The 27,817-nt window shown below is 60.5% G+C and overlaps 3 protein-coding genes across 4 annotated transcripts; 2 read left to right on the top strand and 1 right to left on the bottom strand.

Annotated features, from left to right (window-relative positions):
* Nucleotides 1–1,006: 1,006 nt before the first annotated feature.
* Nucleotides 1,007–16,753, top strand: Fzr1 (fizzy and cell division cycle 20 related 1). Of its 2 annotated transcripts, XM_048342022.1 has the most exons (14): nucleotides 1,007–1,221; nucleotides 11,952–12,058; nucleotides 12,361–12,486; nucleotides 12,585–12,648; nucleotides 12,730–12,857; nucleotides 13,058–13,140; nucleotides 13,398–13,581; nucleotides 13,972–14,037; nucleotides 14,454–14,556; nucleotides 14,658–14,842; nucleotides 14,965–15,198; nucleotides 15,270–15,374; nucleotides 15,641–15,733; nucleotides 15,813–16,753. In XM_048342022.1, exons 2-14 carry the CDS (start codon nucleotides 11,990–11,992, stop codon nucleotides 15,852–15,854), a joined length of 1,482 nt encoding a protein of 493 aa, XP_048197979.1. In that variant the 5' UTR covers nucleotides 1,007–1,221; nucleotides 11,952–11,989; the 3' UTR covers nucleotides 15,855–16,753. The 2 variants fall into 2 exon arrangements, with proteins under 2 accessions (XP_048197979.1, XP_048197980.1); XM_048342023.1 differs by lacking the exons at nucleotides 1,007–1,221; nucleotides 11,952–12,058 and adding an exon at nucleotides 12,128–12,131.
* Nucleotides 16,754–17,850: 1,097 nt separating this feature from the next.
* Nucleotides 17,851–27,725, bottom strand: Mfsd12 (major facilitator superfamily domain containing 12). The gene is made up of 10 exons (XM_048342024.1): nucleotides 27,307–27,725; nucleotides 24,119–24,329; nucleotides 22,940–23,084; nucleotides 22,677–22,856; nucleotides 22,287–22,379; nucleotides 22,102–22,194; nucleotides 21,752–21,922; nucleotides 21,558–21,652; nucleotides 20,690–20,820; nucleotides 17,851–20,608 (listed from the first exon to the last, which is right to left on the bottom strand). The coding sequence occupies exons 1-10, from the start codon at nucleotides 27,590–27,592 to the stop codon at nucleotides 20,586–20,588; spliced, it is 1,428 nt and encodes a 475-aa protein (XP_048197981.1). The 5' UTR covers nucleotides 27,593–27,725; the 3' UTR covers nucleotides 17,851–20,585.
* On the top strand, nucleotides 18,381–20,445 carry Tektip1 (tektin bundle interacting protein 1). Its single transcript, XM_048340637.1, has 4 exons — nucleotides 18,381–18,463; nucleotides 19,596–19,834; nucleotides 19,951–20,076; nucleotides 20,267–20,445. Exons 1-4 carry the CDS (start codon nucleotides 18,381–18,383, stop codon nucleotides 20,443–20,445), a joined length of 627 nt encoding a protein of 208 aa, XP_048196594.1.
* Nucleotides 27,726–27,817: the final 92 nt, after the last annotated feature.

A 27,817-nucleotide genomic window follows, 5' to 3' on the forward strand; every position in this document is an offset into this window, starting at 1 on the left:
TTTTTTGTATATCCCGCAGAATGTCTATTCTGATAATTTCCTTTCTTTTTTGGTGTGTGTATGTGTACATGCAGGTCCTAGGGCTTGAATTTAAGGCCCGGTGCTATCCAAGGGCTTTTTTGCTCAAGGCTAGCCCTCTACCACTTGAACAGCACCTCCACTTTTGGGCTTTTTGCTAATTAATTGGAGATTAGAGTCTCAAGGGCTTTGCTGCCCCTGGCTTCGAACTGATCCTCAGATAACAGCCTCCTGAGTAGCTAGGATTACATGCAAGAGCCCTGAGTCCAGCCACTCTGCTGTTTTTTTGTTTGTTTGTTTCTTTTCCCTTCATTGTCAAAGTGAAGTACAGAGGGGTTACAGTTTCACATGAAAGGCAGTGAGTACATTTCTTGTTCTACTTGTTACCTCCTCCCTCATTCCCCCTCCTCCTCGCCCCGCCCCCCATGAGTTGCACAGTTGGTTTACACCAAATGCTGTTTTTCACCCGCTGACCTACATCTCCCGTCCAAACTTTTGCACTTTTTAAGCAGGGATCTTTCATCTGATTTGCTCCTCTCTCCACCTCGAGGGCTTGGAGGATAAATGGACGAACGGCTCAGCACGAGAATTACTGTCGGATTCCATCTGTGTTTATCACTCGGGGTGATTGGCCCCGGTCTGCCCTGTGGGTTCGCTCTCGGGGGTGCAACTCCACGCGACAGTCCTCGAATGACCGGGAGCCACTCCCTCCAACCTGCAGCGCGGTTTCTCTCGCGCTTCCCGCAGCCAGCGCCCTCCTCCATCCCTTCCGCCCGCGGTTGCCCTTGGCAACGCGTGGTACCGCTCTTCCTGTATTGATTCGAATCCTCGGAGGCGTCATGTCCTCCCGAGATGCTGCGCGCGCGCAGGCGCACCAGCGGGGAGTGGGCGGGGCGGGAGCTGCCCGGGGCGAGCGAGGGGGCGGGGCCGATCCGGGCCGCGGCACCTAGCGTGCCGGCGTGGAGGCGTGGCCGGCGCTCGGGAACGCGCTCGTTCGGCGGGGCCGGGCGCGCGCGGCCGAAGGAGGGAGCCGGGAGGCCGCGGACTAGCGAGCGCCGCCATATTAGGAACCGCGGAGCCCGGGATCCCGTCCGTGGCGGCGGCTGCCGGCTCTGGTGGGGCCGCGGGAGCCCGGGGCAGGTGCGGCGCGGCGCCGGGAGAGGCGGGGCCGGCGGGAGCCAGCGGGCGACGGGAGCAAGCCAGGTGAGGCGGCCGGGGATGGTGGGACCCGCCCCCCCCCGGGGGTCCAAGGCGGCGGCGGCGTCCGCGGGGTTGGCCAGGGCCACCCCCCGAAATCATGCCGACTGTCTGCGCCGTGAGCCGTGCCCCCGGTTCAGCACCCTCCGGGAGCAGCCAGGCCCCCTGCATGTCACCCCACATCCCCCGGGCTGCGCCAGGCCCAGTGACCTCAGCATCTCTCGTCCTGACCCCCGAATTCCAACATCCCCCAAAGTCAGGCCCAGCACAACCCCTCAACCCTGAGCCCCCTTCCCAAACCGAGACCTCCTCTTTCTCCGTTACCGGCACCCAAGCATCCGTTAAAAAATGTCACACCCCTCCCTAAATGTAGACCAGGGGTCCCCTCTCGTTCCCCCCCCCCCCAAAAGGTGTAGACCGTCTGGCCCATGCCTATAACCCCCGTTATTTCTCTCTGTTCTGTGAAGCTTATAGGGGACTTCCAAATTCCCACACTTCCAGCTCAGATCCTCCCCCCACAGTTAAATTGCATTCCTAGACCTGAGTGTCCCCAGTAAAATATAACCTGAGCCCCTGAGATCAGAAATAGCTGGACTCCTGGATTTGGATCTGGCCTGGTCAGGATTCCCAAAGCCACACAATGACCCTCCCCAAGATGTGAATGAATTAATATATGTACCCCCCCTTTATATACCTCAGATTTCTGCTCCCCCACTATGCCACTCCACCTCAGCAACCCTAACTCCCCACCATATCCAACTCTCCTATTTGTTCAGTGGCTCAGCCCAAACCTGAGAGGGCCTGTTAAATACCCATTCCCCTTCCCTTCAGATCTGAACCTCCATCCTATTCCAAACACTAACCTTAAAACTCCCCCCCCCCCCCCCGGCACTGTCCCTAACCCAGTGCTAAGACCCAGCCATGCCACATATTTGCTCTTGGTTTACTCACCTAAAATTCGTTTCTTGGTTCCGGGCACCTGTCTGGGTTGCAAGCAGAAACCCCCATCCTCCATGTGGTGACCTCATACCTCTGGCTGGTAAGGCCCCCCCCCCCCCCAACTTCTGCCTGTGCTTTGAGTGAATGGGAGTGATTTGCCTAATGAAGAATCAAGAGGAGACATCAGGGTGTTTTTGGAATCAGGGCTTAGAAGTGAAAGGTTGGACAGTCTTTTGTGGAGTCTGATGATGGCCCCCAACAGTGCCTAGGACTTGTGAATGTATCTTCAGCCATTTGTATGTAGTTTCCTGGTGGGGGTGGTCTATGCCAGCCCCCCTCCCCAGCCCTCAGGGCGCTGCTTTGTGATGTTATTACTGGACTGTTGCCTCTTTCTGGGCTGAGAAGGGGAAGTAGGGAAGCAGGTGTGCCAGGCTCTGCCGTGGGTGAAGGAGGGCAAAGGGCAGACGCCATGCCTCAGGGTCTACAAGAATGCCTCTGGCTCTCACTTCCAAGTTAGGGTTTTGGTCTTCCAGCTGTGGCGTAGAGGCTTGTCCCTTTGCGGTGTGGGGGGGTGTCTCCTCACTTTGTTGTGCTCCAGGGACTCCAGCCCACCCTGCCTGGGGCTGGGTTTGGTTGGGTATAGAGACCGGCACCACAGAGCAGATAAAAAGCCTTATACCCAGGCACATGCCTGTCATCCCAGCCCTCAGGAGGCTGAGGCAGAAGGTTTGGGAGTTCAGGGCTCAAAAGCAGACAAAGGAGAAGCCTGGTAAGTCTTCCAATTGGGCCAGAGGGTGTTCCCGGCACATAGGTCTCACCAGAACCTCTGGAGCTGTAAGACTGTCAGGCCCCTGGCTGGGTGGGTTTTCAGTCCTGGGGACTTTGGGGTGGGCTTGGTTGCGGTTGTGTGGAGGGACACAGAAGACAAAGTCATTGTGTTTGGGGCCAGTGCTGGGGACTTGGGAGTGGAGGGACTTGTTCTTTTAGGAACTGGCCACCCTGTGAGGCCTTTCCCCTAGAGTTGGGCACTCAAGGCTATGCTTGGGGACGTGTGTGGTTCCCACAGCTGGGGAACTCCTGGAATAGGTGGAGGCCAGGGATACTTACTGCTCAGTACCCTGTAGGGCTCAGCATGCCCAATGACCACAGCCAAGCCTGGTGTCCGCAGTTCCTGGGGGTGAGGAGCTGCTCTAGACCCGTCTGAGAGCCTGTAAGGCTGCCTGCCCTGGTCACCTGCACTCTACTGCTCCTGATGTCACCCAGTGCCCTGCAGGCCTCCTCACCACTTATACCTGAGGGACAAGGGATAGGATACATCGGGCCCTCTGCTGGGGATGGGTGGACAGAAGGGGGGAGTGTTGGGTGCCTTGCTGTGGCCGCCAGGGGCCTCCTCACTCCTGCAGCAGTGTCTGCCTGGGGACCAAGGCCAGCACCTGTCCAGGCCAGGCAGCCTCCACCTCTTCCCTGACCTGGCAGCACCTGGCTGTTTAGCAACTCTGCATGATCAGCAGACTGTCCACCACAAAGCTCCCTCCTTGCTTCCCTCAGATCTACTTTCTAGATTTTCTTTGCCAACAGCTTTAGGCAGATTGACTTCTCAGGGACACGTAAAGAATGTACCGTTCAGGTTTGTTTGTTTTGGTGGTACTGAAGTTGGAACTCAGAGCCTCACACTCCCGGGCAGGTGCTTCAGCCCTTTCTGCTTTAGTTATTTTTCAGACAGGGTCTTGTTTTTTTACCTTGGTCAGCCTGATCTCCGTCCTATTTATGGCTTCCACATTGCTGCATGATAGATACTCACCACTGTGTCTGCCTATTAGTTGATATAGGGTCTTGTAAACATTTTTTTTTTTTAATCTGGCCAGTCCTGGGGCTTGGACTCAGGGCCTGAGCACTGTCCCTATTCAAGACTAGCACTCTATCTCTTGAGCCACAGTGCCACTTTTGGCTTTTTCTGTTTATGTGGTGCTGTGGAATCGAACCCAGGGCTTCGTGTTTGCTAGGCAAACACTCTACCGCTAAGCCACATTCCCAGCCCTGTCTTTTTTTTTTTTCCCCCCTCTCTTTGCCAGTCCTGGGGCTTGAACTCAGGGCCTGGGCACTGGCCCCAAGTTTCTTTTGTTCGAGGCTAGCACTCTACCACTTAAGCCTCATTACCACTTCCGGCTTTTTCTGAGTATGTGGTTCTGAGGAAGCCAAACCTAGGGCTTCATGCATGCTAGGCAAGCACTCTACCACTAGGCCACATTCCCAGCCCTCCTGTAAACCCTTCACCCTGGCTAGTCTAAACTGAGATTCTCCAATTTCTGCCTCCTCAGTAGCTGGGATTACAGATATGAGCCATTGTACATGGCCACACCTGTGATCACAAAGTTAGGCTCCTCTTACCATTGTCCACTTCCAGAACTGTCACCCCAAAGGAAGCCCTGTCTCCATGAGCAGTCACATTGTCCCCTCCCTAGCACCTGGCCTCAATGAATTCACTTCCTGTGTCTGGATCCACTTGTTCTGGTGCAGCCACATTAGAGGGCGCCTTTTGTATCTTCTCTTACTGAGCACAGTGGCCTCAGGGCCCCTCCACCCTGTGACCTAGGTTACGGCCCCATCCTGTTCCTGGCTGCATAGTGCTCCAGCATGGGAGTGGGCCATGTGCATGTTTATATGCCCATTGGGCTGTTTCTGCCTTGCCTGTAGTGAGCCTAGGTGCTAGGGATAGTGGGGCACAGGTTTCTGAGCTGTGACCCTGTTTGGGGGACTTAAATGCAGCAGGTTGCTGCTTAGCCTGTTCCCCTCAGTGCCCCCCAAGTCTCCCAATACAAGTCTTGTCCATCCTTCCCACCATCATCATCCTAGCCCTCCTCTCCATGCCCTACTGCATTTTAGGACCTGGAGGGGGAGTGTCCGCCCCTGTGGCTTGCACTCGCTTGCACACCCCTCCTGGCCTTGCTCACTGCCTCGGTTGCCACTGGCTTTGGAGGACAGTGTGGGGATAGCCCCCAGGGTGCAGTCTGTGTGTGGCACTTCCTGAGGGGCTGGTCCCCAGCATGCCCCAAGGCTACCGCTTGGAATTAGGCAAGGGTGCCATTGCCTCAATGGTGGTTCACCCTCTAAATGCTCTGAGCCAGACCATCTTGTATTGGCCCCTCACCCATCCTCCCACTCTGGTTCCAGGCCACATCAGGGGACACAGAGGGCTGTCGAGGCTGGGGAGTTCCCGGCATGGGTGTGGGGACATTAGGGGTGCTGCTCAGCCCCCTGCAAGGCTCAGGGTGCCCCCATGGTTGGGTGGAGAGTCCGGTTGTAAGCACGCTAGGTCTCCCCTGTGCCCACCCATGCTCTGTGGTGTTGGGGTGGCCCAGGCCCTGTGATGCCAGGGCCTCCCAGGTTGGCTCATCTTTCTGATCCCTGTCTACCCAAGTGAACGCCCCCTGCCTGTGTGTCTGTGTCTGTGCAGGCTGCTTTAGACCTGGAGACATCAAGTCAAACAAGGCACCAGTGCAGGCTGGGGACAAAAACTTAGGGTCTCCCTAAGGTTGGAGTCAGTATTTGGGGTTAGAGCAGCCGTTTTGTCCCTAGGTGGGCTGTAGGGGGAGCCCCCAGCAGGAAGGCTGTGGGCATAAGGCTCCTATCACCTTTGGACTTTGAGCCAAGAGAAGGGGACAGTGACTAATAGCCAGGAGGGTGCAGGGCACAGGGTAGCCGCCAGGAAGAGACACGGTAGGTTCAAAGACAGCCCTGGCCCCTCTGCCATGCATCCTATGACATACTCGTGGAAGGGAGGGACAGGATGGAGTCACATGTAGTCTGGGTGGTTGTGGCACTGTTGTGTCTCTGAGAGAGGCATGGGCTGAATACCTTTCTGAGCATTTGAGGAGTGGGGGCGGCATTAGCCAGGACGAAGTGCTGCTAATGACTGTGTGTCTGACAGCACACTTGGGGTACAGGTAGGAGAGCAAGATGGGAAAATCCCTCCAAAATCTATGTGTGGTAGCACACATGTACCAACACTGGAAAGGCAGAGGGTGGAAGCCTTACACTATGTCAAAAACAAAATGTAAAAGCAAAGGCCGGTTCGGTGCCAGTGGCTCAAACCTGTAATCCTAGGTACTCAGCTGAGATCTGAGGATTGCAGTTCAAAGCCAGCCCAGGCAGAAAACTCCGTGAGACTTTTATCTCCAATTAACTACTGGAAAACTGGGAGTGGTGCTTTGGCTCAAGTGGTAGAGTACTAGCCTTGAGCTGAAGAGCTCAGGGACAGTGCCCAGGCCCTGAGTTTAAGCCACACAACTGACAAAAACAAACACAAAAAAGCAAAAGCCTGTGGGTGTGACTTAGTGGAAGAGTGCTTGCCTAGTCTCACACCCCGGGACCCCATGTGTGCAGGAAGTTGGGTGACTCCCCATTTTCTCTTGGATCCTCCTTATCTGGAACCAAACCTCTAGGCCCTAGGGGATGGCTAGGGATGGGCTGCAGGTGGGGGCCACCCAGTGCGACCTCCTCCCCTGTCCCAGAAGAAGGTGGCTTGTCCCCATCCCACACCTGGTGGTAATCTGTCCACAGCCACGGGTCACCTAGCCCTTAATTGGACAGACGGTCCCAGCTGAACACAGACCACACTCCCTGTGCGTGCAGAGCTGGGCCTGTTCTGAGTGGGGCCCTTGTCTGCCTGCAGGGCTGTGACAAGAACCACACACAGGAGAGAGTTAGGTCAAGCTGAGCTTGCTCTGCCTGGGCAGAGGCTGCACAGGCCACACAGGTGCTGCAGGACCTGTGTGCCTCCAGTGTGGCTGGGGTCACCCTGCCTCCACAGGTCATCGGTTATGTCTGGGATTTGGGGTTGTCCCAGAAGCCCTGGCATGGAGCGGGGAGACCAATCCCAGGATGCCCACAAGCATCAGGGCACGCAGGCCTAGGCTGTCTCAAGGCCACCACTAGCGACTCACCACTGGTGAGTCACTGCAGTCCTGCGCTGCCATGTGTCATTTCCTCTGTTCCTCGAAGCCCAGACCCAGAGCGGCAGGGACCAGTTTTTCAGGATGAGCAGCGATGAGGAGGAAGTATGCCCAGAGCCTGAGGAACAGGGCACCATGTTTCTGGGGGCTCAGACCCCAGGCAGCACCTGGATGCCTCCCCAAGTCTACTGTGAAGCTGCTAGTGCCCTAGGCCATGCAAGCAGCTGCCTCCTGTTATATGGCTTCTGAGATTGTAGTGGGGGCTCCGGCCCACATCTGGGGGTTTGGGGTGGAAAGTGATGTTCTCTCTCGTTCTCTGTTCTCATTCAGGCAGTGTGCCCCCACCTTTGCCCTGGACCAGGGTCCCCTTCACCCCACCTCTGCAGAGCTGAGGCCGCGGGGACAGGCCCTTGCACACATTGCCAGCATCACCTGGGTCCCAGTGGTGGGGTGAAGGGCTGTTTCTGGTGAGGGTGAGCACCTGGAGGGTGGGGACCTGGACCCTGGGGCCGGGAAGGGCCCAGCACAGCAGCCATGGTTGGTAGGCATGCTAGATGCCCAGTCTGCTGAGTCCACCCTAGTAGGCCTTACTCCTGAGGGCAGGGGTCCTCCTCAGGCCCCCTCTCTGTCAGGTGATCAGGTAGTACCCATTCCCAAGGGAGCAGATGAAGCTTGTGCCTAGAAGGTATGGCTGTGGTGGGGGGCTGCCTGGTATACACTCCGGGGACCTTGGGGTAAGAGGAGTCCTGGCCTTAACTCCAGAGCACATAGGCAGCGGCACACCCTACAATGAGCAGCACCCCTGGCCGTTCCTGAGGCTGGGTCCTGCTGGCACTCGACCTCCTGGTGTTGTGGGGTGTCTGTGGTCACTGTTAATGCTGGGAGCAGGAGAGCACAGCCTCCTTGACCTACTGGCCCTTACTGCCCTGGAGCTTGTTTGAACAGCTAAGATGGCTCTGACAAATCAAATAAAATGAATGGCCTCCTTTCTCCCCCAGCATGCCCTGTCACATCCCCAGAGCTGTCTCTATCTCCACACCCCTGTTCTACCTGCACATCCCCGAGGGAGGGCAGGGCTCCTGGGCCTCTTCTACCCACTCTCAGCTCCTACAAAGTGCCCACAGTGGTGTCTGCACACTGTACCCGCTGCTTCCACTTCTTAAAGTTAGAAACACCGAACTTGTGCCAAAAAGGACTCGCACCTCTGCATTTGGGAAACAGCTGCCAGATTGAGCAGCCCCGGAAGGAGGCGTGTGTGGACCATGCGTCCATCCCATCCCCAGACCGCAGTGCATCCCTTCGGGAAGGTGGCCTGCCCCTGCTCGGGCTTGTATCACGGCTTGTGTGTCCAGGACCTACTGAGAACCACTAGTTAGGCCTTTGGCCAGTTTGGCTTCCTGTCCTGTGGGCAGCAAACATGCTCCTGGCTCTGGGTTGATTTTGGATGTTGGTATCTGCCAAGCTTCGCAGTCCTTAGTGCCTTCTCTTTCACTTGCAGCTGGTAGACTGCGGAGGATCACAGACTGGTGGTGTTCCTGGCTCTCTGCCACCGCTGGCCAGGCAGCATCATGTAGTTAGGTAGAAGCCTGGGGACCAACTCTTTAGAGGCAGATAGATAGGTGCCTGTCCCCAGTTGTAAGTAGATTGTACAAGCCAGACTAACTCTGGGACCTCACACCCTCCTGTCAACTAGTCCTGGGTTAAACCATTCCTAGAAAAAAAAAGACACCATCAGAGCTGGAAGCTCAGTGATGAGTTCTTGCCTAGCATGTGTCAGGCCCTGGGGTTCACCCTTAGCACCACCCCAAAATAATTAGATTAAAAGGTGGGAAGCTAGGTGCCAGTGGCTCACACCACTCAATAGGCTGAGATCTGAGGATCTCGGTTTGAAGCCAGCCCAGGCAGGAATGTCTGTGACACTCCTCTCTCGAATTAACCACAAAATGCTGAAGTGGAGCTGTGGCTCAAATAGTAGAGCACTGGCCTTGAGCACAAAAGCTCAGGGGTAACACCCAGGCCCCCTAAGTTCAAGCCCCAGGACCAGCATCAAAAAAGCCATGTGGGAGGGGGTGTGCCTGTTATATGCAAATACAATACCACTGAGGCCCTGGGGCCCGTCCTCTCACCAAATGAAACAGCAGGTTTCTCTACCATATGGTCTTGTTGTGTTTTAAGCCAGAATATTCCTATATGGCCCAGGTTGGGGTTTGGCTAGAGGCCATGACTGGTCTGCCTCCTGAGGGCCAGAATGGCACTTGTTTACCACATTCGGCTCGTGGCCCCCCCCCCCCTTTTTGTTTCTATTTTGCTAGTGGCTTTGAACACAGAGCCTCATGTGGCAGATGCCCTACCTTACCTCTTAAGCCATGTTTCCAGTCCAGGACCTAAACTTGCATTACAGATATTTTTTATTGACTGAGGAGGCCTGGCCTTGTGTCTGGGGGTGTGTGATTTTGGGGTGTCTTGAAAGGATGCAGAGAGGAGAGGCTGTGCACCCTCCCTGCGGCCTTACCTGAGTCCCTCTGGGACAGTGCCTGTGGTACCAGCTGGGGGTCCCCATGGGCCCTATCTTGGACAGGAGGCCCCATCTGGGGGATCTGTGATGATGCGCCTGCTTCAGCTTCTAGAGGAGCCCCCACTCCTCCGTGGCTGTTTTCGGTATTGGTTGTTTGTGTGGTTTGTACACTGAGGTTTCAGCCTCCTATGTGCCGCTTGCAGTTGTGTGCGGTGTCTTGGTTGGCCTTGGGGCTGCTTCTTAATTTGGCATGTGCCCTAGTTTCCTCCCTATGAGTGCTGGTGTGGGGTCCCCGTGTCACCTACGAGACCCTTCACTTTCCCCTGTGGTCAAGCCACGGAGGCTGTGGTCAATATACGTGGTTCCCAGCAGCAGCTCTGCACCAGGGCTTCCAGCATCTGAGCCGATTCTGCTGGCAGCAGGTCCAGGAGAGCACCCTGGGAGTAGGAAGGAACTTTCTGGAATAGTGAATCTTGCTCTGCTGCCCATCAGGTACACAAGCATGTGGCCTGGTGGGCATTTACCATGGTCCCTGGCATTGAGCTCTCGATATGTTCAGCCCCTCAGCCAGGACGTTGCCCCTGATCTGGTGTCTGCCAGGACAGGCACTGGCATCTCCATGTCCTGTGTGTAGCCAGGTGCAGTGGGGTGGACTAGGGGCCTAGGCTTCTGTGAGCAGGGTGCATCCTGAGAAAGGGGGGCTGCAGGTGAGAGGCAGCCTGGCTGGGCAGAGGCTGGGAAGGCTGAGTGGCTATCACCACTTCCTGAGGCCACAGCAGGTAGACCGGAAGCTGAGTGTTGTCCTGACAGAGGGGCGGGGAGAGTGGGAAGCTCAGGACTCTGGGACACTGGAGCGGCACAGGCTTGGAGGACCTGCCCCAGTAGAAGTTGTGGGACATTCAGCTTGGGTGGTCTCTGAGCAGGAGCCCCCTCTACCCCAGTGACCTGTTCTTATCTGTGGGCTAACACACGCTCCCGTGAGGCTGTGCGAGGAGACACCAGCTGTGGCTGCTGTCCTGTGGGTCACATCCCTTCGCCTCTGCCTGGTCAGGGCTCAGCCCAGCTCCACCCATGGGCCTGGGACTTAGCAGAGGCCAGCTGGGGTGAGGAAGGGCCGGTGCCTTTGTCCAGCTCCTCAGATGCCATGTTGCTTTGAGGCAATGGACAGGCGAGGACTCAGGGATGGCCGGCTCGTGCTGCCAAGCCAAGCTGGTGTGACCTCAGGCTGTTTCCAAAGAGCTCCGTGTTCCTTCCACACCACTCCCTGTGTCTGTGGGTCTGACAACTCCAGGAGTGGACAGTGGTGTGTGTCCCACAGCGTGGCCTTGTGTCTGGGTCCGTCATTGAGGAACAGGCTCCACCCAGGTGGAGGGTGCTGGGTGGCATGGGGCTGCGGTCCGGGAAGGCAGACACAGCAGTTGTAGGGAGCAATGGCAGGGATGGTTATAGAATATTTACCTTTTATTAACATTTTTGTCTGTTGTAGGGCTTGAACTTGGGGCCTGGGTGCTGTCCCTAAGCCTCTTTGTGCCCAAGGCTATTGCTGTGCCTCAGCTACAGAGCCACATCTGGTTTTTGAGTGGTTCATTGGAGATGAGTCTCACGGGGACTTTTCTGCCTGTGCTGGCTTAGAACCATGATGCTGAGATCTCAGCCTTCTGAGTAGCTGGGATTATAGGTGTGAGCCACCAGCATGCGGCAAACATTCGCTTTTTTGGTTTCTTCAGGTTCAGTATGGAGTTCAGTCAGTAGGGGTCCCAGGCTCCAGCCATGACCCGGGCGGGGCCACCAGAGATTCAGGGTGTGCAGGAAGGAGGGGCAGCAGGAGTATCAGGAGTATGTGTGGTGCCCCCGCTCTGTGAGCCCCAGTGTGTTGGGAGGGCCTCTGGCCAGCTGCTATTATTCCCATGTTTGGAGTGCGGCATTGCCTGCCCCGTGTTCGCCTCTGGTGGACTTGGGAGCCACGGGCACTCATTCAGAGCAAGTGTCTTATGTGGCCCTGTGCCATGCTTGGTGGCACTACAGTACCGTCCTGAGTGCTCCCAGGCCAGTGCTCTTCCCTCTTCAGTGTGCATCCCTACTGCCCATTGCGCCCCCCACTGGGCTGACTGCAGGGCCCTGACAGTTAGCTGACCCTCAGCCCTCAGATGTGAGATGAGGACCTCTGGCCCCACGTTTACAGGACACACATGGGTCAGGGACTGTGTGGTTCAGAGCCACAGTGCTGCCACTTGTTCCCTCCAGTGCCACCCACCCTCCCAGCCCTTGAGCTCAGCATGCGGTTCCTCTGTCCCCACGGCCTCCACACCAATCCCTGTCCTTCCTCCCAGGCTGCCCTGGCTGGGGTCCCGCCCCGCCCCGCCCGGCCATGGACCAGGACTATGAGCGGCGGCTGCTACGTCAGATCGTCATCCAGAATGAGAACACCATGCCCTGCGTGAGCCTGCAGGGAGTGTGAGGGGCAGGGGGTGTTTTGTATGAGCCTGCGGGGGTTAGGGTGCATGCCCTGTGTGATCTTGCATGGGGAGGGGTGCTCCCACCGTGGCCTGGCGTAACCTACACTGAGTTGGGGTCAGGCCTGGCCCGCATCTGCACTGGTAGGAGGAATGGTGGCAGCAGGGGTGGCAAGGTCCTACCCCTGCCCCCAGGCCATGGGGTCCTTTTCCCATGCCCCCCTCCCCCTCGCCCTTGCTGTTTCCTGGGCAGGCCCCAGGAGCTGAGGCCACCCTCCTCTTCCAGGTGTCAGAGATGCGGCGGACCCTGACGCCAGCCAACTCCCCGGTGTCCTCCCCCAGCAAGCACGGGGACCGCTTCATTCCCTCCCGCGCCGGTGCCAACTGGAGCGTGAATTTCCACAGGATCAATGTGAGGGGCGGCCCACGGAGCCCCCATAGCAGGCAGAGGGGGTGCCTAGGAAACCATTGCCACTCTGAGCCTTACCCCCGCGCTTCCCCCCCTTGTAGGAAAATGACAAGTCTCCCAGCCAGAACCGGAAAGCCAAGGACGCCACCTCAGACAATGGCAAGGGTAAGCTGCCCACTTTCACCATCTACTCCACCACCTCGCCCCACAGCCCCATCCACCTGGCTCATGCTCTGTCGCCCACAGATGGCCTGGCCTACTCGGCCCTGTTGAAGAACGAGCTGCTGGGCGCTGGCATTGAGAAGGTGCAGGACCCACAGACTGAGGACCGGCGGTTGCAGCCATCCACGCCCGAGAGGAAGGGCCTGTTCACGGTGAGCCGTGCGTGGGCCCTCCCCTGTGTTGTGGCCCTATGCTACAGCTGCCGGGGAAGCCTAGGGGACAAGGCCTGGGTTGTCCCTGCTCAGTCTCTCCCCACCTCCCCGCCCCATACCATGCTTTTGGGTGCTCTGGGTTTGGGTCTAAGACCCCCAAGCACTGGTGTCCATTCAGCAGCATGTCTTTTGTCCCCCAGTATTCCCTCAGCGCCAAGCGCTCCAGCCCCGATGATGGCAACGATGTGTCCCCATACTCCTTGTCCCCCGTCAGTAACAAGAGGTGAGTCCGGGCCTTTGTGACCGGGTCCCAGCGCAGGTAGTGAGAAGCCCGTCCGCTGCCTGAGGGCCCCAGCACACCGGCCTGTGTTGTCGGGCAGGCCCTGGAAGAGGGGTGGCACAAGCCCAGACAGCCAGCTCCAGCTTTGGGATGAGGTGGAGATGAACAGAGAAGTGGGGCTAAGGGCAGGGACCCCCCCCAGGCAGGGTGGGGCGGGGCTTCTGCACATGAGCAGAAAGCTGCAGGCCACTGCTCCACAGTCAGAAGCTGCTACGCTCCCCACGGAAGCCCACGCGCAAGATCTCCAAGATCCCCTTCAAGGTGCTGGACGCGCCTGAGCTGCAGGATGACTTCTACCTGAACCTGGTCGACTGGTCGTCCCTCAACGTGCTCAGCGTCGGGCTGGGCACCTGCGTGTACCTGTGGAGTGCCTGCACCAGCCAGGTGGGTACCTGCCTCGGGCCCTGGGTGGGGGTCAGCTCCTCCGGAGCCCCAGTGCTGGGGCATGGCAGACCCCTGCTGCCCTCTGGGGGTACTCAGTGCCTGCTGTGTTCCAGCCAGGCCGGCAGCCATGGTGGCTAGGCCCGCACATACCCTATGTGGCCACCCACACCTGTCTGGGGCCCGCCTTGGCACCCCTCAGCACCTGGCCTTTGAGATAAAGTGACGGCCCCTGTCCCTATCCCTGTGTTCTCCCCATGCTGGCCCATGCCTCCCACCATTCGTGATTGCTCCTCAAGAATCACAGGCCAGCCAGGGACCCTGTGGCCCCCTGGTACCAAATGATGGGTGCTGGGTGCGAGGGGCCTCGTGTCTCACTGCCCCCTCCCCCAGGTGACCCGGCTCTGCGACCTCTCGGTGGAAGGGGACTCGGTGACGTCAGTGGGCTGGTCTGAGCGGGTGAGTGCCCCAGAACCAAGCGTGCCACTTGGCGTGCTCCGCCAGGGTCCTCTTCTTTCCAGTCCTGGCACAAGGCTGCTAGTTGCAAGGTGCCCTAAGGCCCTGCTAACTGGGGTGCAGTGCCTCTTGGCGGGGCGCTGGTGTTGCCGCTTGCCTTCCGGAAAGCTGCCTCCCTTGCTGCGTGTTGCAGTGTGGGCTCACTGGGTTTGTGCAGTGCTGGCATGGTGGCCAGGGCCTTGAACTTGCCCAGCCTGCCAAGCATGCATCCGCATGGAGTGGCCTCCTGCCACCAGCCTGCAAACTAATCCACTCAGTCCACGCTGTGGCCATGGTCCTGTCTCACCCCTGCTGCCACAGGACCTGTGTGATCAATGCAGGCTCCAGCCTCACACCTGCCTGGCCCATGTCACCCGCAGGGGAACCTCGTGGCTGTGGGCACGCACAAGGGCTTTGTGCAGATCTGGGACGCGGCGGCTGGGAAGAAGCTGTCCATGCTGGAGGGGCACACGGCACGTGTTGGTGAGGAGCCTGGCGCAGTGCGGAAAGGTGCGGTGTGGCGGGCTGCATGGTGGGCCCGGCCTCGCTCACCCTGCCTCTGCTCCCCTCCACTCCTGCTGCAGGGGCCCTGGCCTGGAACGCTGAGCAGCTGTCATCGGGCAGCCGCGACCGCATGATCCTGCAGAGGGATATCCGCACCCCACCCCTGCAGTCGGAGCGGCGGCTGCAAGGCCACCGCCAGGAGGTGTGCGGCCTCAAGTGGTCCACAGACCACCAGCTCCTCGCCTCTGGGGGCAACGACAACAAGGTACAGTCCTGTGTACAGCCTGGCCCCAAGCCTGGGCATGGCAGGCTGGGCCCTGTGGGGTGCACAGGGCAGCCTGGTGCTCCTCCCCGAGCCATGCACCTCACTACCGCCTGTGCCCGCAGCTCCTGGTGTGGAACCACTCAAGCCTGAGCCCCGTGCAGCAGTACACCGAGCACCTGGCTGCCGTGAAGGCCATTGCCTGGTCCCCACACCAGCACGGCCTGTTGGCGTCGGGCGGTGGCACAGCTGACCGCTGCATCCGCTTCTGGAACACCCTGACGGGCCAGCCACTGCAGTGCATCGACACCGGCTCCCAAGTGTGCAACCTGGCCTGGTCCAAGCATGCCAACGAGCTGGTGAGTGCCAACCAGCTGGTGAGTGGTGCACCTGCCACCCAAATCCCCGCCCTGACTCCACCCTGTTGCAGGTGAGCACGCACGGCTACTCGCAGAACCAGATCCTTGTGTGGAAGTACCCATCCCTCACCCAGGTGGCCAAGCTCACCGGCCACTCATACCGCGTCCTCTACTTGGTGAGTGGCCACTGGCTCGGGGAGGGGCCTGGCAAGATGCTTGTACTGCCACCTGCCAGCACCTCCCTTGAAGTTAGTGGGGAAGGCCCATGTTACCCATGGTCCTTGGCCCCATTCTGCTTCCCCAAGGACCCTGTGGTCATCCCCTGCCCACCGTGCAGGCCTTTGGGCCTTGCTTTCCCATGGGCACCCCGCTGCCACCTCCCACCCGTGCCCCCCAACTCTTTCCCCAGAGCTGCCTGCCAGCTGTCTTGTTCTCTCCACAGGCAATGTCCCCTGATGGGGAGGCCATTGTCACTGGGGCTGGAGACGAGACCCTGAGGTTCTGGAACGTCTTCAGCAAAACTCGATCAACAAAGGTAAAGTGGTCCCTACCCCAGCCCCATGCGTGCCTGTCCCTGCCACCCTGCTGGCCACTCACGAGCCCTGTGTCCACAGGAGTCCGTGTCGGTGCTCAACCTCTTCACCAGGATCCGGTAGGCCCACGGGTGGAGCGCGTCCCGTGGAGACGGCCTGCCACCTTGCATGGACCCCACATCCCCGCCCCGCACAGTCCCTGGAGGAGACAGCGGGCGGGCGGGCGCTGGGCCTGGAGACCCCCGAAGAGTCTCATTAAACGCCTGATTGTGAGCCATGTCCACCAGTGTCTGGGGCGGGGACATGGGACCCTCCGCAGCAGGCTCTGGTGTCACCCTTCCCCAAGGGTTGAACCCCCAGTGTCCCTGAGGCCTTGGCCGGCGCCAGCCATCAGCACTCAGCACAATGGATGCCAGGGACCCACCACACTGCCGGGTGCTGCCTAGAGCCCGGGCCAATGCCACTGCTGCCCATGGCTGTGTCGGACAGACAGCTGGACACCAGGCTGGCCTGAGACCTCGGGTCAGCCACACCAACTGTGGCCAGCCAGGAGGCCATGGAGCAAGGGTACCTGCAGCAGCCTTGGCTCTATCTGCCAGGCAGCAGTCTCTGCGCCAGCTGGGGACAGCGCGGGCACCTGCTGACCCCGACATCAGGTGGACCAGTCATCACGAGACTTGTTGAGTCCTGGCCGTCATGTGTCCTGAGTTCACCTTCTGCTTCCCCTGCCCATGTGTGACTTGGCATTTGCTGTGGGCGAGGGGGCCTTGAATAATCGCAGGGCACCAGGTATCCTTCTGCCCTGCCCGGTGCACTGGCCAGCTGCCTGTCTCTACCTGGTTGCTTGCCGTGTGAAGGGCGCTCCGGCCTCTGGAAGCTTCCTGGGCTTCCCTGACCTCAGATCCTGTGTCCTCTGCCCCCTGAGCAGCCTGCGGTACCCCATCCTCAGCCCTTGCTGCTGGGGCAGGGCCTGCGGGCCGGCGCCTGTGCGCATGTGTATATATGTATTTGTGACTCCCTCACCTATGTTTCTGTGTTTTGTTGCCAGTCCTGAGATTTTGGAGGCACGGACAGGGCTGGGTGGCCGCCCTGGGTCATGGCGACCCCTGGCCTGCCCACAGCAGGCTTACTAATGTTCAACACCTTTCTCTTCTGTGGGGTTCCTTCTTAAGGAAAGCCCAGCTGGGCACTGGTGGCTCACAGCTGTAATCCCAGGCACTCAGGTGGCTTAGATTCAAGGATGAAGGTTCAAAGCTAGCCTGTGCAGGAAAGTATATGAGATTCTTAATATGACCACCAAAAAGCCAGAAGGTGGAGCTCTGGCTCAAGTGATAGACTGTTAGCCTTGAGCACAAAAGCTCAGGGACAGTGCCCAGGCCCTGAGTTCAAGCCCCACTGGACCACTGCACTCAGCCTAGCACTGCCCTGCTTCTGTGGCATCGGTGGGCTGTGCACACTGGCCATAGGGAACTGCCCCGCTGTAGGAGCCCCATGGGACAGGGCATCTCCCCATGTACAGGCACCTTGTCCTGCAGGCAGAGGTGTTGAGATGCCTCCCCTGTGGGTCCTTGTCCTGGCACCCCTGGGAGGGGGGGTTGACAGGTGTCCCAAGGAGGATTCAGAAGGGATCTTCGGTAAAGGGCCAGAGCTGGTGATGGAGGGAAGCTGTGTGGCGGCATGTTGGTTCTGGAAGGTAGCGGTTGGTGTAGAGGAAGGGGTGGGGAGGGACGAGGCTGGGGGTGCAGCATGCAGGGCAGGAGATGAGGAGCTGCGGAGGGGCTGCAGGAGCTTGGTGGAGGTCTGGCTGGTGAGTAGTGCTAGCACAGAAGGGGAGCAGAAATGGGGTTGCCGAATGCTGCAGAGGCCGTGGGCCAGGCCACCCCTGGGCCTGAGGCTTAGACTGTGGGCCAGGAGGCTGAGGGACAAAACCTGCAGCCCATGCCAAGGCCCTGAGGCAGGACAGAACCCTGCCCCGGAGGTGGGAGACCGCTGTCCTGGGTCAGGGCCTGGGGAAGAGGAAGGGCGGTGCCGGAAGCCCACTGGGCTGCTGTGTTCACATTTTCTTGTTGTGGTAATATGCATAATACACTGCCAAAAAAGGAACAGCTCAGTGGAGTTGGTATGTTCAGCTTTATAACCATCAGTAATTCCAGAGCCCCCTTTATCACCAAAGGAAGCTCATCCACAGGAGTGGCCACCACCTCCCATCCCACTCCTTGTATCCACTTCCTGTCCGGATTTTGTTCTGGACGGTTCCAACCGGGTGTGGTCTTTTGTGTGGCCTCTCATGCCGCCTGCTGTTCCTGGGTGTGCCATGGTCCTCGTGGAGTTGGAGCACACAGCGTGCCCCTCCTATGGTGTCTGCTGGTGTCCCCAGCTGTGAATGTTAGGTCAAGGGAGGGACAGGGGTGAGGAGAGGTGGAAGATGCAGGGGACACTGAGATGCCAGAGGGCTGAGCCCACCATCAGGGGCCCCAAATGCCCCCCAGCCAGTGGAGTGTGGCCACAGCAGGGGAGGGAGACCAGGGCGGGGCCCAGAGCTGAGTACCCATCCGTTGCCATGGCACGGGAGTGGGTGGCCTTTGTCCCTGTCAACAATGGCCCTGGCCACCTTCCTGCCCTGAGCCTCCCCGGATCCCAGAGGCAGACATGCAGACCCTGCGGCGGGAGGCTGCCCGGCCCTACGTCCCCTTGGGCACCCTTGAAGTTGACTTCCCACCCCCTCACTCCAGGTGGGTCCCCACCAGAGCTCCAGGCCAGTGTGGTGCATTGCTGGGTGGGCTCCAGAGAGGTGGGCGCCACCGACAGCCCTGTTCTCAGTTCCCCCTCCTTTCACAGGGGGCCCAGGCTGGCATCCAGGCTACTCAGAGGCTGAGACCTGAGACCTGGTTCAAAGCTAGCCTGGGCAGAAAAGTCCCAACTCAGAGCCAGTGAATAGCAAAATTCCAGGAGGGTGGTGTGACTCAAAAGTGGTAAAGCATTAGCCAAAATGCTGAGTGTGTAAGGCCCAGATTTCAAGTCTAGCACCAGCTCAAAAATCAGATGCTGGGTGTGGAGGAAAGGGACCCTTAGATGCTGAGGTGGGAGGGTCAGTTCCAAACCAGCCTGGGTGATGGGGAACCTTCCTCCAAGCTCAAACCAAGCCGAAGCCAGGCAGAAAAGGCAGCCCCACACCTGCCTGCTCTGGGAGGTAGCAGAAAACACTGGAAAACACCCAGGTGCAGGCTTGTTTGGAGACAAACTTGTTATGGAACTGGGGTGAGCCAGGAACACTCAATCCTGCCTCAGCCTTCCAGAGATCCGGATAGAGCCACTCACCACCATGCCTGGTAGGAAAGTGTTTCTGTAGGAGGGCCTTGCCCATGCTAGGCAGGTGCTCACCAGAGCCACTGGCCATGCCCCTGATTTTAATAACCCTGAGGTGTTTGGCCTGTGTCCACTGCCGATTCTGTTTAACCATCCCCACTGCCCCAGGACCTTTGCATGTGCTGCTTACCACCTCTGCAAGCCCTTCCTCAGCTCAGCTTAGGCCAAGTTCTGCCTTCAGCCTGGCACTCAGATGCAGCCCCATCCTCTTACCATTTAACCTGGATCTACCAATCCCCTTTCCCCCCAGGCCTCTGGCTCAGCTTCCTGGAGCACTCCCAGGCAGGGGGTCTTCCTGGAGCAAGTCCCCCAAAGGTCTTAGAATCCTGGTAAGGTCACACCCCAGTCCCCTCTCCCTGTCAGGTGCCTTGTGTTCTGGCAAGACAAGCTTAAAGGGTTTAAAGAGGACAAGTTCAGGGAGGTTCCCAATTCTTGATTTGTGCAAGCTGAGGCTGCAGCCCCAGCCCCAGCCCCACTCAGCCTCGGCCCCACCCTCAGCGATGACTACCTGTCCATGGAGGGGCCTCGCTGGACACCGGCCATCAAGCATGGGACGCGCTGGAAGTATTCGCCCATGGGACGCGACGCAACCGGCCAGCTGATGTACACCGGCCTGACCAACTCGGACCCCCGCGAAGCCTGGTACAACATGCCCCGGGCCCTGGACAGCCCCTACCGCGAGGCCTACGCCCGCTGGCACGGCTGCTTCGACCACCGACAGCGGGGCCTGCCCTCTGGTAAGCGCACTGGACCCCCCAACTCCAGACCAGCCCTCGGGAGAGGCCCCGCCCATGGTGGTTAGCCACGCCCGCCATCCGGGGAGGCCCCGCCCTGACCGGCCCTGCCTCCGCAGCCTACACCCAGCACGTGCGCGACACCGCGTGGTACGACCCCGTGCTCCCCGCCCAGTACAAGAGCCCGAGCACCCGCTGGGGGAGCGCGCTGTGGAGAGACCGGCTCCTGCGCGGCAAGGACTACGGTGAGCCGGACAAGGGCCCGGCACCAAGTGCGGGACGCCGGATCACCTGGGCCTGGGCGGGCTTGCCGGAAGTCCCGCGTGGGCGGAGCGAGAGCACCGGAAGTCCCGGGATGGCGGGGGTGGGGTCACCTGGCGGGGGCCGGGCCCGCGCGGTGACCGGGTCTCGCCCCGCCCCTGCCCCGTCCCGCAGTGGTGAACCGGAACCGGTTCGGGGAGGAGCCGCGTGGGACATGGGACTACGTGCCGTGCCTGTCGGCGCCGCAGCGGCCGCGCTACGCCTCGCGGGCCCCGCGGACCTGGGGCCTGGAGCCCTGCTGCGTGGCGCCGCCGCCACGGTCCCTCCCTATGCGCGCGCCCGCGTTCCGATAAAGCTCCTGCTGTCGCCACCGCCTCGGCGCCCGGCCCGGCCTTCATTGCCCCGGCGGGGTGCTGCCCGCCGCCCCTCGCCGCGCCCCCGGGGTCGGGGTGCGGGTGTGTCAAGTCCGAGGCACAGCTGCACGGGGCGCCGGTCAGGGCCGGTCTCCGGAGTCCCCTGGAAGGAATGGGGGGTGTCGGTGAAGGGGCCGCCCCGCCCTGCCCGCCCCGCCCCGCGTGGGCCCTGGGCCCCACTCACGCGTCCGCAGGCGGATGGGCCAGATGAAGAGGCTGCAGAGCACCAGCGCGGCGGCCACGCCCACGCCGCCGGTCGCCGCCACCATCACCCAGCGGTAGAAGCTCACGCAGGCCGTGCAGCACAGCTCCGAGCTGGGGACGCACACGGGGGCCGCTGGTCACGGGCTGGGCCCACGAGGCAGTCTCTATATACCTACCTCCTGCCCCGACCCACCAGTCCACACTGTTATCCCACCCCTCTGCGCCCACTCTCGTCTCTCCCACAGCCGCTCCCCCGGAGCAGCCACTAGAGGCCGCTCCTGGGCACCGAGCGATCCACCGGGGTCATCTGAGCCGAGCAAGGCACTACCAGTCCTGCACGGTCCTCCTCTAGCTCCCGCTGTTCCAGTATTATGAGAGACTTTGAAGCTCCTCCACCTGGCCACTCATTCCTGCCCCAGGGCCTTTGCATGTACCGGGCCCATTTCACTGGCCTAGACCTCTGTCCAGCTTTTTTTGAAGCCATCCGTGTGGCGGGCCAGGCCTCCCTAGGGTATCTCCATCACCACTGCCAGCTTCGACCACACATTTACCTCTGCAGTCTCTGTCAGGCGGACACTCAAGACAGCCCTATCAGGTCCTAAGTGGGCAGAAGTGCCAACCCTGGAACCATCTGAGCCTGCACCCTATCCGGGTACTGTGGGGCTGGCTCATGCACCTGTGGTGCCTGCCTTGACACCGGGCTCATAACACACTAATGTTTGTTGAATGAACGAACTTCCCTGTATATATGGCTGCCCACCCCACCCCTCCACCACCCCATTCCCTGGCCCACAGCCCTGCATGGCACAGAGCCAGTGGGAAAGGAAGGATGTGAATGAAGGACTCACGGACAGGGGTGCAGGCTCTGCACAGCCATGACCGCCAGCCCGTTGGCCACCTTATCTGAGAAGCTCATGGCGCCGTACACAAATGCTCCACTGTCCTGGGGGACAGAAGCCGGGGGGGAGGGGGGGGTTGGTCAGGCAGTATCCAGGCCCATGGCTGGGTCCCTGGCCTCCCCGGTCCTGTCTACCAGTCCTACCGTATGGGGGCCAATGAGGTCAGCTGTCATGGCCAGTGAGGTGACGAGGATGATGGCAGAGCCGGTGCCCAGCAGCCCGGCGGCTGAGTACACAGCCACACCCAGCGTATTGGCCAGCGCTACCCAGGCAGCAAAGGCCAGGACCACCAGGAGGCCCAGGAAGTAGGTCAGCTGTGGAGGAGGAGGCCATCCAGCCCAAATCAGGCCTGCACCTGGGCGCATGAGCCTGGCGCAACGACCTGTCACGTTTCCAAGCTTTGCAAGGCCTGGGGTATGGGGAGCTCTGGGATCCCCCATCCACATTGTCGGGGTTCCTCCACCCCCATGCCACATCTCCAGTGCCCACTCACATTCCGCCCCATGCACTTGTTAATTGACTTCATGAGGAAGGAGGAGCCGAAGCCGCTGAGATACATCACCAGGGGGATGGTCGCGATGAACTTCTGTGGGAACCACAGCAAGGGCGATCTACTCCCACTCAGGGCTCACAGGGTGGCCATGGGGGCCCCATCCCATCCCACCCCGGCTGGCTCACCTTGGGCAAGCGAAGGGAGTAGGTGAGGTACATAGGCACGAAGGTCTGGGACAGGTTCACAATGAGCCTGGTGCTCATGTACAGCACGCCCACCTGTGGGCAGCCAGCAAAGGGTCAGCAGAGGCCTCTCCACATCCCACCAGCAGGGGGTGCTGACACCCCACCCCCACAGCAGGGACCAATAGGATCGGAGACTTGGTCAACTGGTGATGTCTGCTGAGGGCGTGGAGTGGAAGGTGGATAGGCAATGTCTGTTCTGAGTGTGGCAAAGTGACATGGTTTGGTTCTGCTGCTGGTTGTGCTGTTTCTGTGCAGTTTTCCAGGAGCAGGGCCTGGCGGGACAGAGCACCCCCCCTCTTCCATCCCACCCCCTCTGGCCCCTTGGCATACCTGGTAGAAAGCTGGTTCCTGCAGCCAGTGCTTCCAGAGCAGCAGGGGCCGGGCTGTGGGGGCCACCAGAGGGCTGCACTCATTGGGCTCCTCTGCCCTCCGTGGGCGCCCCTCCCGGGTGCCCAGGTGGAAGAGCAGGGAGAAGGCAGCGCCCACGCCCACCACCAGCAGAGACAGGTTCTGGGGGTGGCAGGAGAGGGGTCAGAGGCAGTGCTCCCGCTCTTGGGGTCTCCGGCAAGGCCTGCTTAGCTACCCCAGCTCACCCGGAACACGGGCACATCCTGGACCCCCAGCTGGTCACCCACGTCGGTGTCCTGGGCAGGGCCCACCCCGGAAGCGCCCTGCAGGTGCAGGAGAAGCCAGGCAGCGCCGAAGACAACGATGTTGGCCACTACGGTGAAGGCATACCTGGGAGGAGGGCGGGCGCACGTCACCACCCACTCCCTGCCACCGCGGACCCCACAAGCTCACTGCCGACATACAGAGCGGCCCCAGGCTGCCTTAGTGCCCCCGGCCTACACAGTGCCCATCCCACACAGAACCTATTTGCCTGCCTGGGGGCCCAGTGCAGACCCAGGAGCTGAGTCCCCCACATCTCGGATGGCTCCTGGATCCGGCCCCAGAGCCTGAGGTCCAGCACAACCCAGGCCTCTTCCTGTAGGCACCCCCCCAGGGGGACCCTGGGCACCAAGCAACAGCTGTCAGCTGGGGGGGGGGGTGTCTCACAGGGGAACAAAGGCAGGGCTGGGAGGAGGCTGGGGGTGGAGCCATCTGTTCTGGGGGGCCAGAAGGGGCAGCAGCATTGTTTCCACTGCAGCGTGGGTTTGGGGCTCAGCGGTTAAGGGCGTACTGTATGGGGAGGCCTTGGGTTCCATCCCAGCACCACAAATCCAGCTGTGCACCAGTTCCTCTTCTGGAATGCAGAAGTGGGGCACAGCATCCCACCCCACCCCTACCCTGGCTCGTATCAAACTGTCTTCTGCTGAACATGGCATACAGCAAGCACTAAGCATGCTCTCGCCAGACCAGATGAACAGGAAGCCGGCTGGGGCCAAGGGTGGCAGGTGGAGGGGACCTGGGGGGTTTCCACACTGCCCACCCCTCATCCACAGCTGCAAAGCCAGGGCAGGACAAGAAAAGGATTTCCTGCCACTTAGGGGGAGGTGGAAACGGTGTCCTGGGCGGGCCTGGCCTAATCAGGTGACTCTTGCTGTGGGCCTCAACTCTGAGATGACAGAGGCCCCTGCGCATGCCTGTGGTCCCTCCACTCTGGAGGCTGAGGCTGGAGGAGCACGGGGGGGGGGGGGGGGGGAGGGAGGGGTCGGAGGGAGAGGTGTTCCCATGACAGCCCCAGCCAGCATCCGTTCACCCCTGTTCACACCTCACACCCGGGACCTCATGTCAGCAGTAGCTGACACATGCACCAGGGGGGTGCTGGGTACCTGAGGGCCGTGAGCTCCACTTTCTCGTGGTCACTGGTAGCCAGTACAGGGATGAGGCTGAGGTGGGCGACCTGCGTGGCAGCCCAGCCGAACTGGAAGATGACGATGAAGGGTGCGTAGTAGAGCAGGGCGACCCACTCGGGTGTGTCCTCCCCGCAGCCCAGGCAGGGGCTGAAGATGAACGGGAAGGACAGCAGCACGCAGATGGTGCCTGTGGAGGCCGAGGGGACACAGCGTCACGCCATGCCGCGTCCTGGGCCTTCCCGAGTCATCCAAGGGCTCCCAAACACATACACTTGGGGGAGGGGGGATGGAGGGTGTGGGGAAATGGAGCCAGAGGACCCACTGGTCAGATGGGGAAACAGGCATGGCAGGCATTCCCTTCTGAGGCCACACACTATAACAAGTGCAGGAGAAGGGGGACAGAGCACTGTGCTGGGGAACTGGCACAGGCAGAGGATAGGTACCAGGCCACACATGGGACTTAGTGCCACAACTTCCCCTCTGCCACCTGCCCAGAGGCTCCCCTCTGGTGACACCCACGGGGACAGGGGGAAGGACAATCACCCTGTGAGGACAGCCAGACATCAGGGGCCCAGGTGGCTCTGGGAGGTCCTGCTGTCTTAGCTCATCAAATGGCATGTCCTAGGGAGCTAGGTGACCCAGCCCTCAGGGACCCAGACCCTATTACTAAAGCTTTCCCAGGAACCGCAGGCTTTGCCCCTGCCTCTCCCTTGGCTCCTTGCTGCTCCAGTGTACGTCAGGACCTTTGCATATGCTATGTCCACCGTCTGGATGGCTTTTTCCTCCATCATAGCAAGGTGGCTTCTCAGGCCTCAGCCCGCATGTCACCTCCTCAGGGAAGCCCTCCCTGACGGCTCTCCCCCATCCCGCACACACTGCGCCAGGGTGGCTCTGTCTGCATGCCCTTGGACTTCCTTGGCCTGCTGTCCCCTTGCCCGCCTTGCACAGAGTTCCACTCCACAGGGTGGGCACAGGACCTTTCAAGTCCCCTCTGCATGCTAGACACCCAGAACAGACCCCTGCCATGAGGATGGGCTCAATAATAAAATAGGGCCTCTATTCAGAGCTCAGAGAGCTTCAGATGAGCAGCCAGAGGCCACGAGCAAACAGCAGGCGGCAGGTGACAGGGCGGTCTGGCCTTCCTCTTGCTGGGTGGTGAGCTCCCCCTACCCGGCCTGCCCTTTCCTCCTCCTTCATATCAGGAAACGGAGACAGCCCACAGCCAGTCCTCCTCAGAGCCAGCCATTATCCTGGAACCAGGTACAGCTAGCCGGCAACTGGGTGACCCCAGAACTGAACTGTGAACTCCAGGGAGGAAAAGGAGCCACCCTGGCTGGATCCCGCTGCCACCTGGACTGGCCGCCCAACGCTGGGGTTAGGAGGTCTGGCTTGGGGTCCCTTGGAGAGGTCATGGCGGTTCTGCCTTGCGGGGTTGATGTGAGGAAACCCGACATGCAGAGCTGGCAGGACCCTTCCTAAGAACTGGGAGCCACTTCCTGACTCCAGTTTCACACCCTCTCTCAGCTGCCCCTCTGACCACACACTCTTACCCTTCAAAACCCCAAAGCTAATGTTCCCGTACACCCTCCCCTACCTCCACCTTCCAGATTCAGGAGTAAAATAGAGAAGTGGGCACTGTTTCCAGGGTGACTATCACTCGTGACCTCATCAAGTATTAGGAGATACTTCCCTGTCTTCCTTTCTCAACTGAGTGGGGAAGGGGCACAGGCAGGGGCTTACACAAACACAAGCCTGCACCTCTTCTGCAGCCTCAGCTGCCGTCTTGGGTCAGCGAGAGCCTCCCCAGCCCTCAGACCTCCCACCTATGGCAGGAGCATATGGCCAGGCCTGGGGAATCTGCACTGGTGACAGGTCAGGCCTCAGGGCCTTTGCACATGCATGGTTCTCACCAGGGATCTCTCCCTTCCCCTGGCTGGCTGAGGAGGGGAAGGGAAGGAGGGGCATCCCTGGCAGCTCTCTTCCACCCTGAGCAATTAGGAATTCCCTTGTGCATTGGGACTCTCCAGCCCACTTGGGGCTCTGCCCTTCACCCCAGCATCAAACAGTTCAATGGAAGGAGCAGCTGGGCCACCTCACTTTCTCTTATAGTCTGAGGTGACCTAGATCCAGCCCAGATGTCCTCCATACCTGTGATGCCAGTGGACCCAGCAGACAAGCAGCCAGCCAGCGCAACCCACAGGTCTCAAGGTTCTCTACACCTTGCAAAAGGACCATTCTCGAAGCCAGGCTTGGGTCAGAACAGGGCCTCTGAAGGCAGAGGCCCTGAGGGCAGAGGGGCCCCTGATAGGGCTGCCCTTCCCCTGCCTTGAGGATGGCAATCTGCGAGGGGCAGCAGCTCTTCCCAGGCTGGAGGTACAGGAGCCCCACAGCCATCAGAGGGACCAGCTCCACCCTGGGCACCGCCCCACACCTGCCTGCAAGCCCGGGACCCCTCCAGGACCCAGGCCCAGGCAGCACCCCTGCAAAGAGCCGGAGAAAGGAGAGACAGATGAGTCTTTAGGCAGCACCCCACCCCTCAGCACTAGCAGGGACGGTCACCCTGATGGGCCTGAGCTGCACCTGACAAGACAGACAGACAGGAGGTGCTACACAGGCAGATGAGGCCAGGTACCCTCGGGTGTCAGAGGGAGAGGGGCCCTGCAGGTCAGCCCGCCAGAAGGGGGCTGTGAGACAAGCAGAGAGAAGACTTAGTCCATGGGTGGGCAGACAAAGGGTGGGCAAGGGGCAGCAGGCAGGTAGAAGGGAGTGACAGGGGGTGACATGCAGGTAGGAGGGGATGACGGGGCGACAGACAGGTAGGGTGGGGGTGACAGGCAGGTAGGAGGGGTGACAGGCAAGCAGGAGAGGGTGACAAGGGTGACAGGCAGGTGGGGAGGTGACAGGCAGGCAGAAGGGGGTGACAAGGGTGACAGGTCAGGGGACTCCTGGCCACAGACACGCACAGGAGGGGGTGTCAGCCTGGCCGGGAAGGCTCAGAGCCCGGAAGGCGGGACGGGACAGGAGGGCATTCCAGAGGGGCAGAAGAGCCGAGGAGGCGCCTGGAGCACAGGAGGACTCGCGAGGGTCCCGGTGCGTGGCGTGGTCAGGGGTCGCGGCCTGGGTCCCCCCCACGCGCAGGGCCGTATCCCGCGGGCCGCACTCACCCGCCAGGTGCCAGGCGCGGCGCGGGCCGTACCGCGCGCAGCAAGCGCGCATGCGCGCGGCCTCGAAGCCCACGAGCGGCGTGCAGAGCCCGTCGGCGATCTGGCCGAGCAGCAGCAGCGCGCCTGCGCCGCGGGAGCTGTAGGCGCGCACGCCGTGCAGGTAGAGCAGCAGGTACGAGAACCACATGGCGGCGCTCAGGTCGTTCAGGAAGTGGCCCACCGCGAAGCTCAGCCGCGCGACCGGCGACAGCGGCGGCGGCGGCCCCGCCTGCGGCTCGGGGCCCATGGCAGCGGGCTGGAGGAGCGATGTGCGGACGCTGGGGCAGGAGCGACCTTCGCCGAGCCCACTCGGAGCTCGCGTCGCGCTCCGGAACCCCACGCGGACCCCGCCGTCCCTGCGGCCGCCGGCGCCGCCCGCGATCACCTCTGCGGCCGCCCGGCCCGCGGGCGGGGAGGTTGGCTGATCGGGCGGGGCAATTTCCAGGAGCGGCGGCCCTGTACACCAATCAGA

The sequence above is a fragment of the Perognathus longimembris genome, chromosome 3, assembly GCF_023159225.1.
Source record: "Perognathus longimembris pacificus isolate PPM17 chromosome 3, ASM2315922v1, whole genome shotgun sequence".
NCBI classification, from domain to species: Eukaryota; Metazoa; Chordata; class Mammalia; order Rodentia; family Heteromyidae; genus Perognathus; species Perognathus longimembris.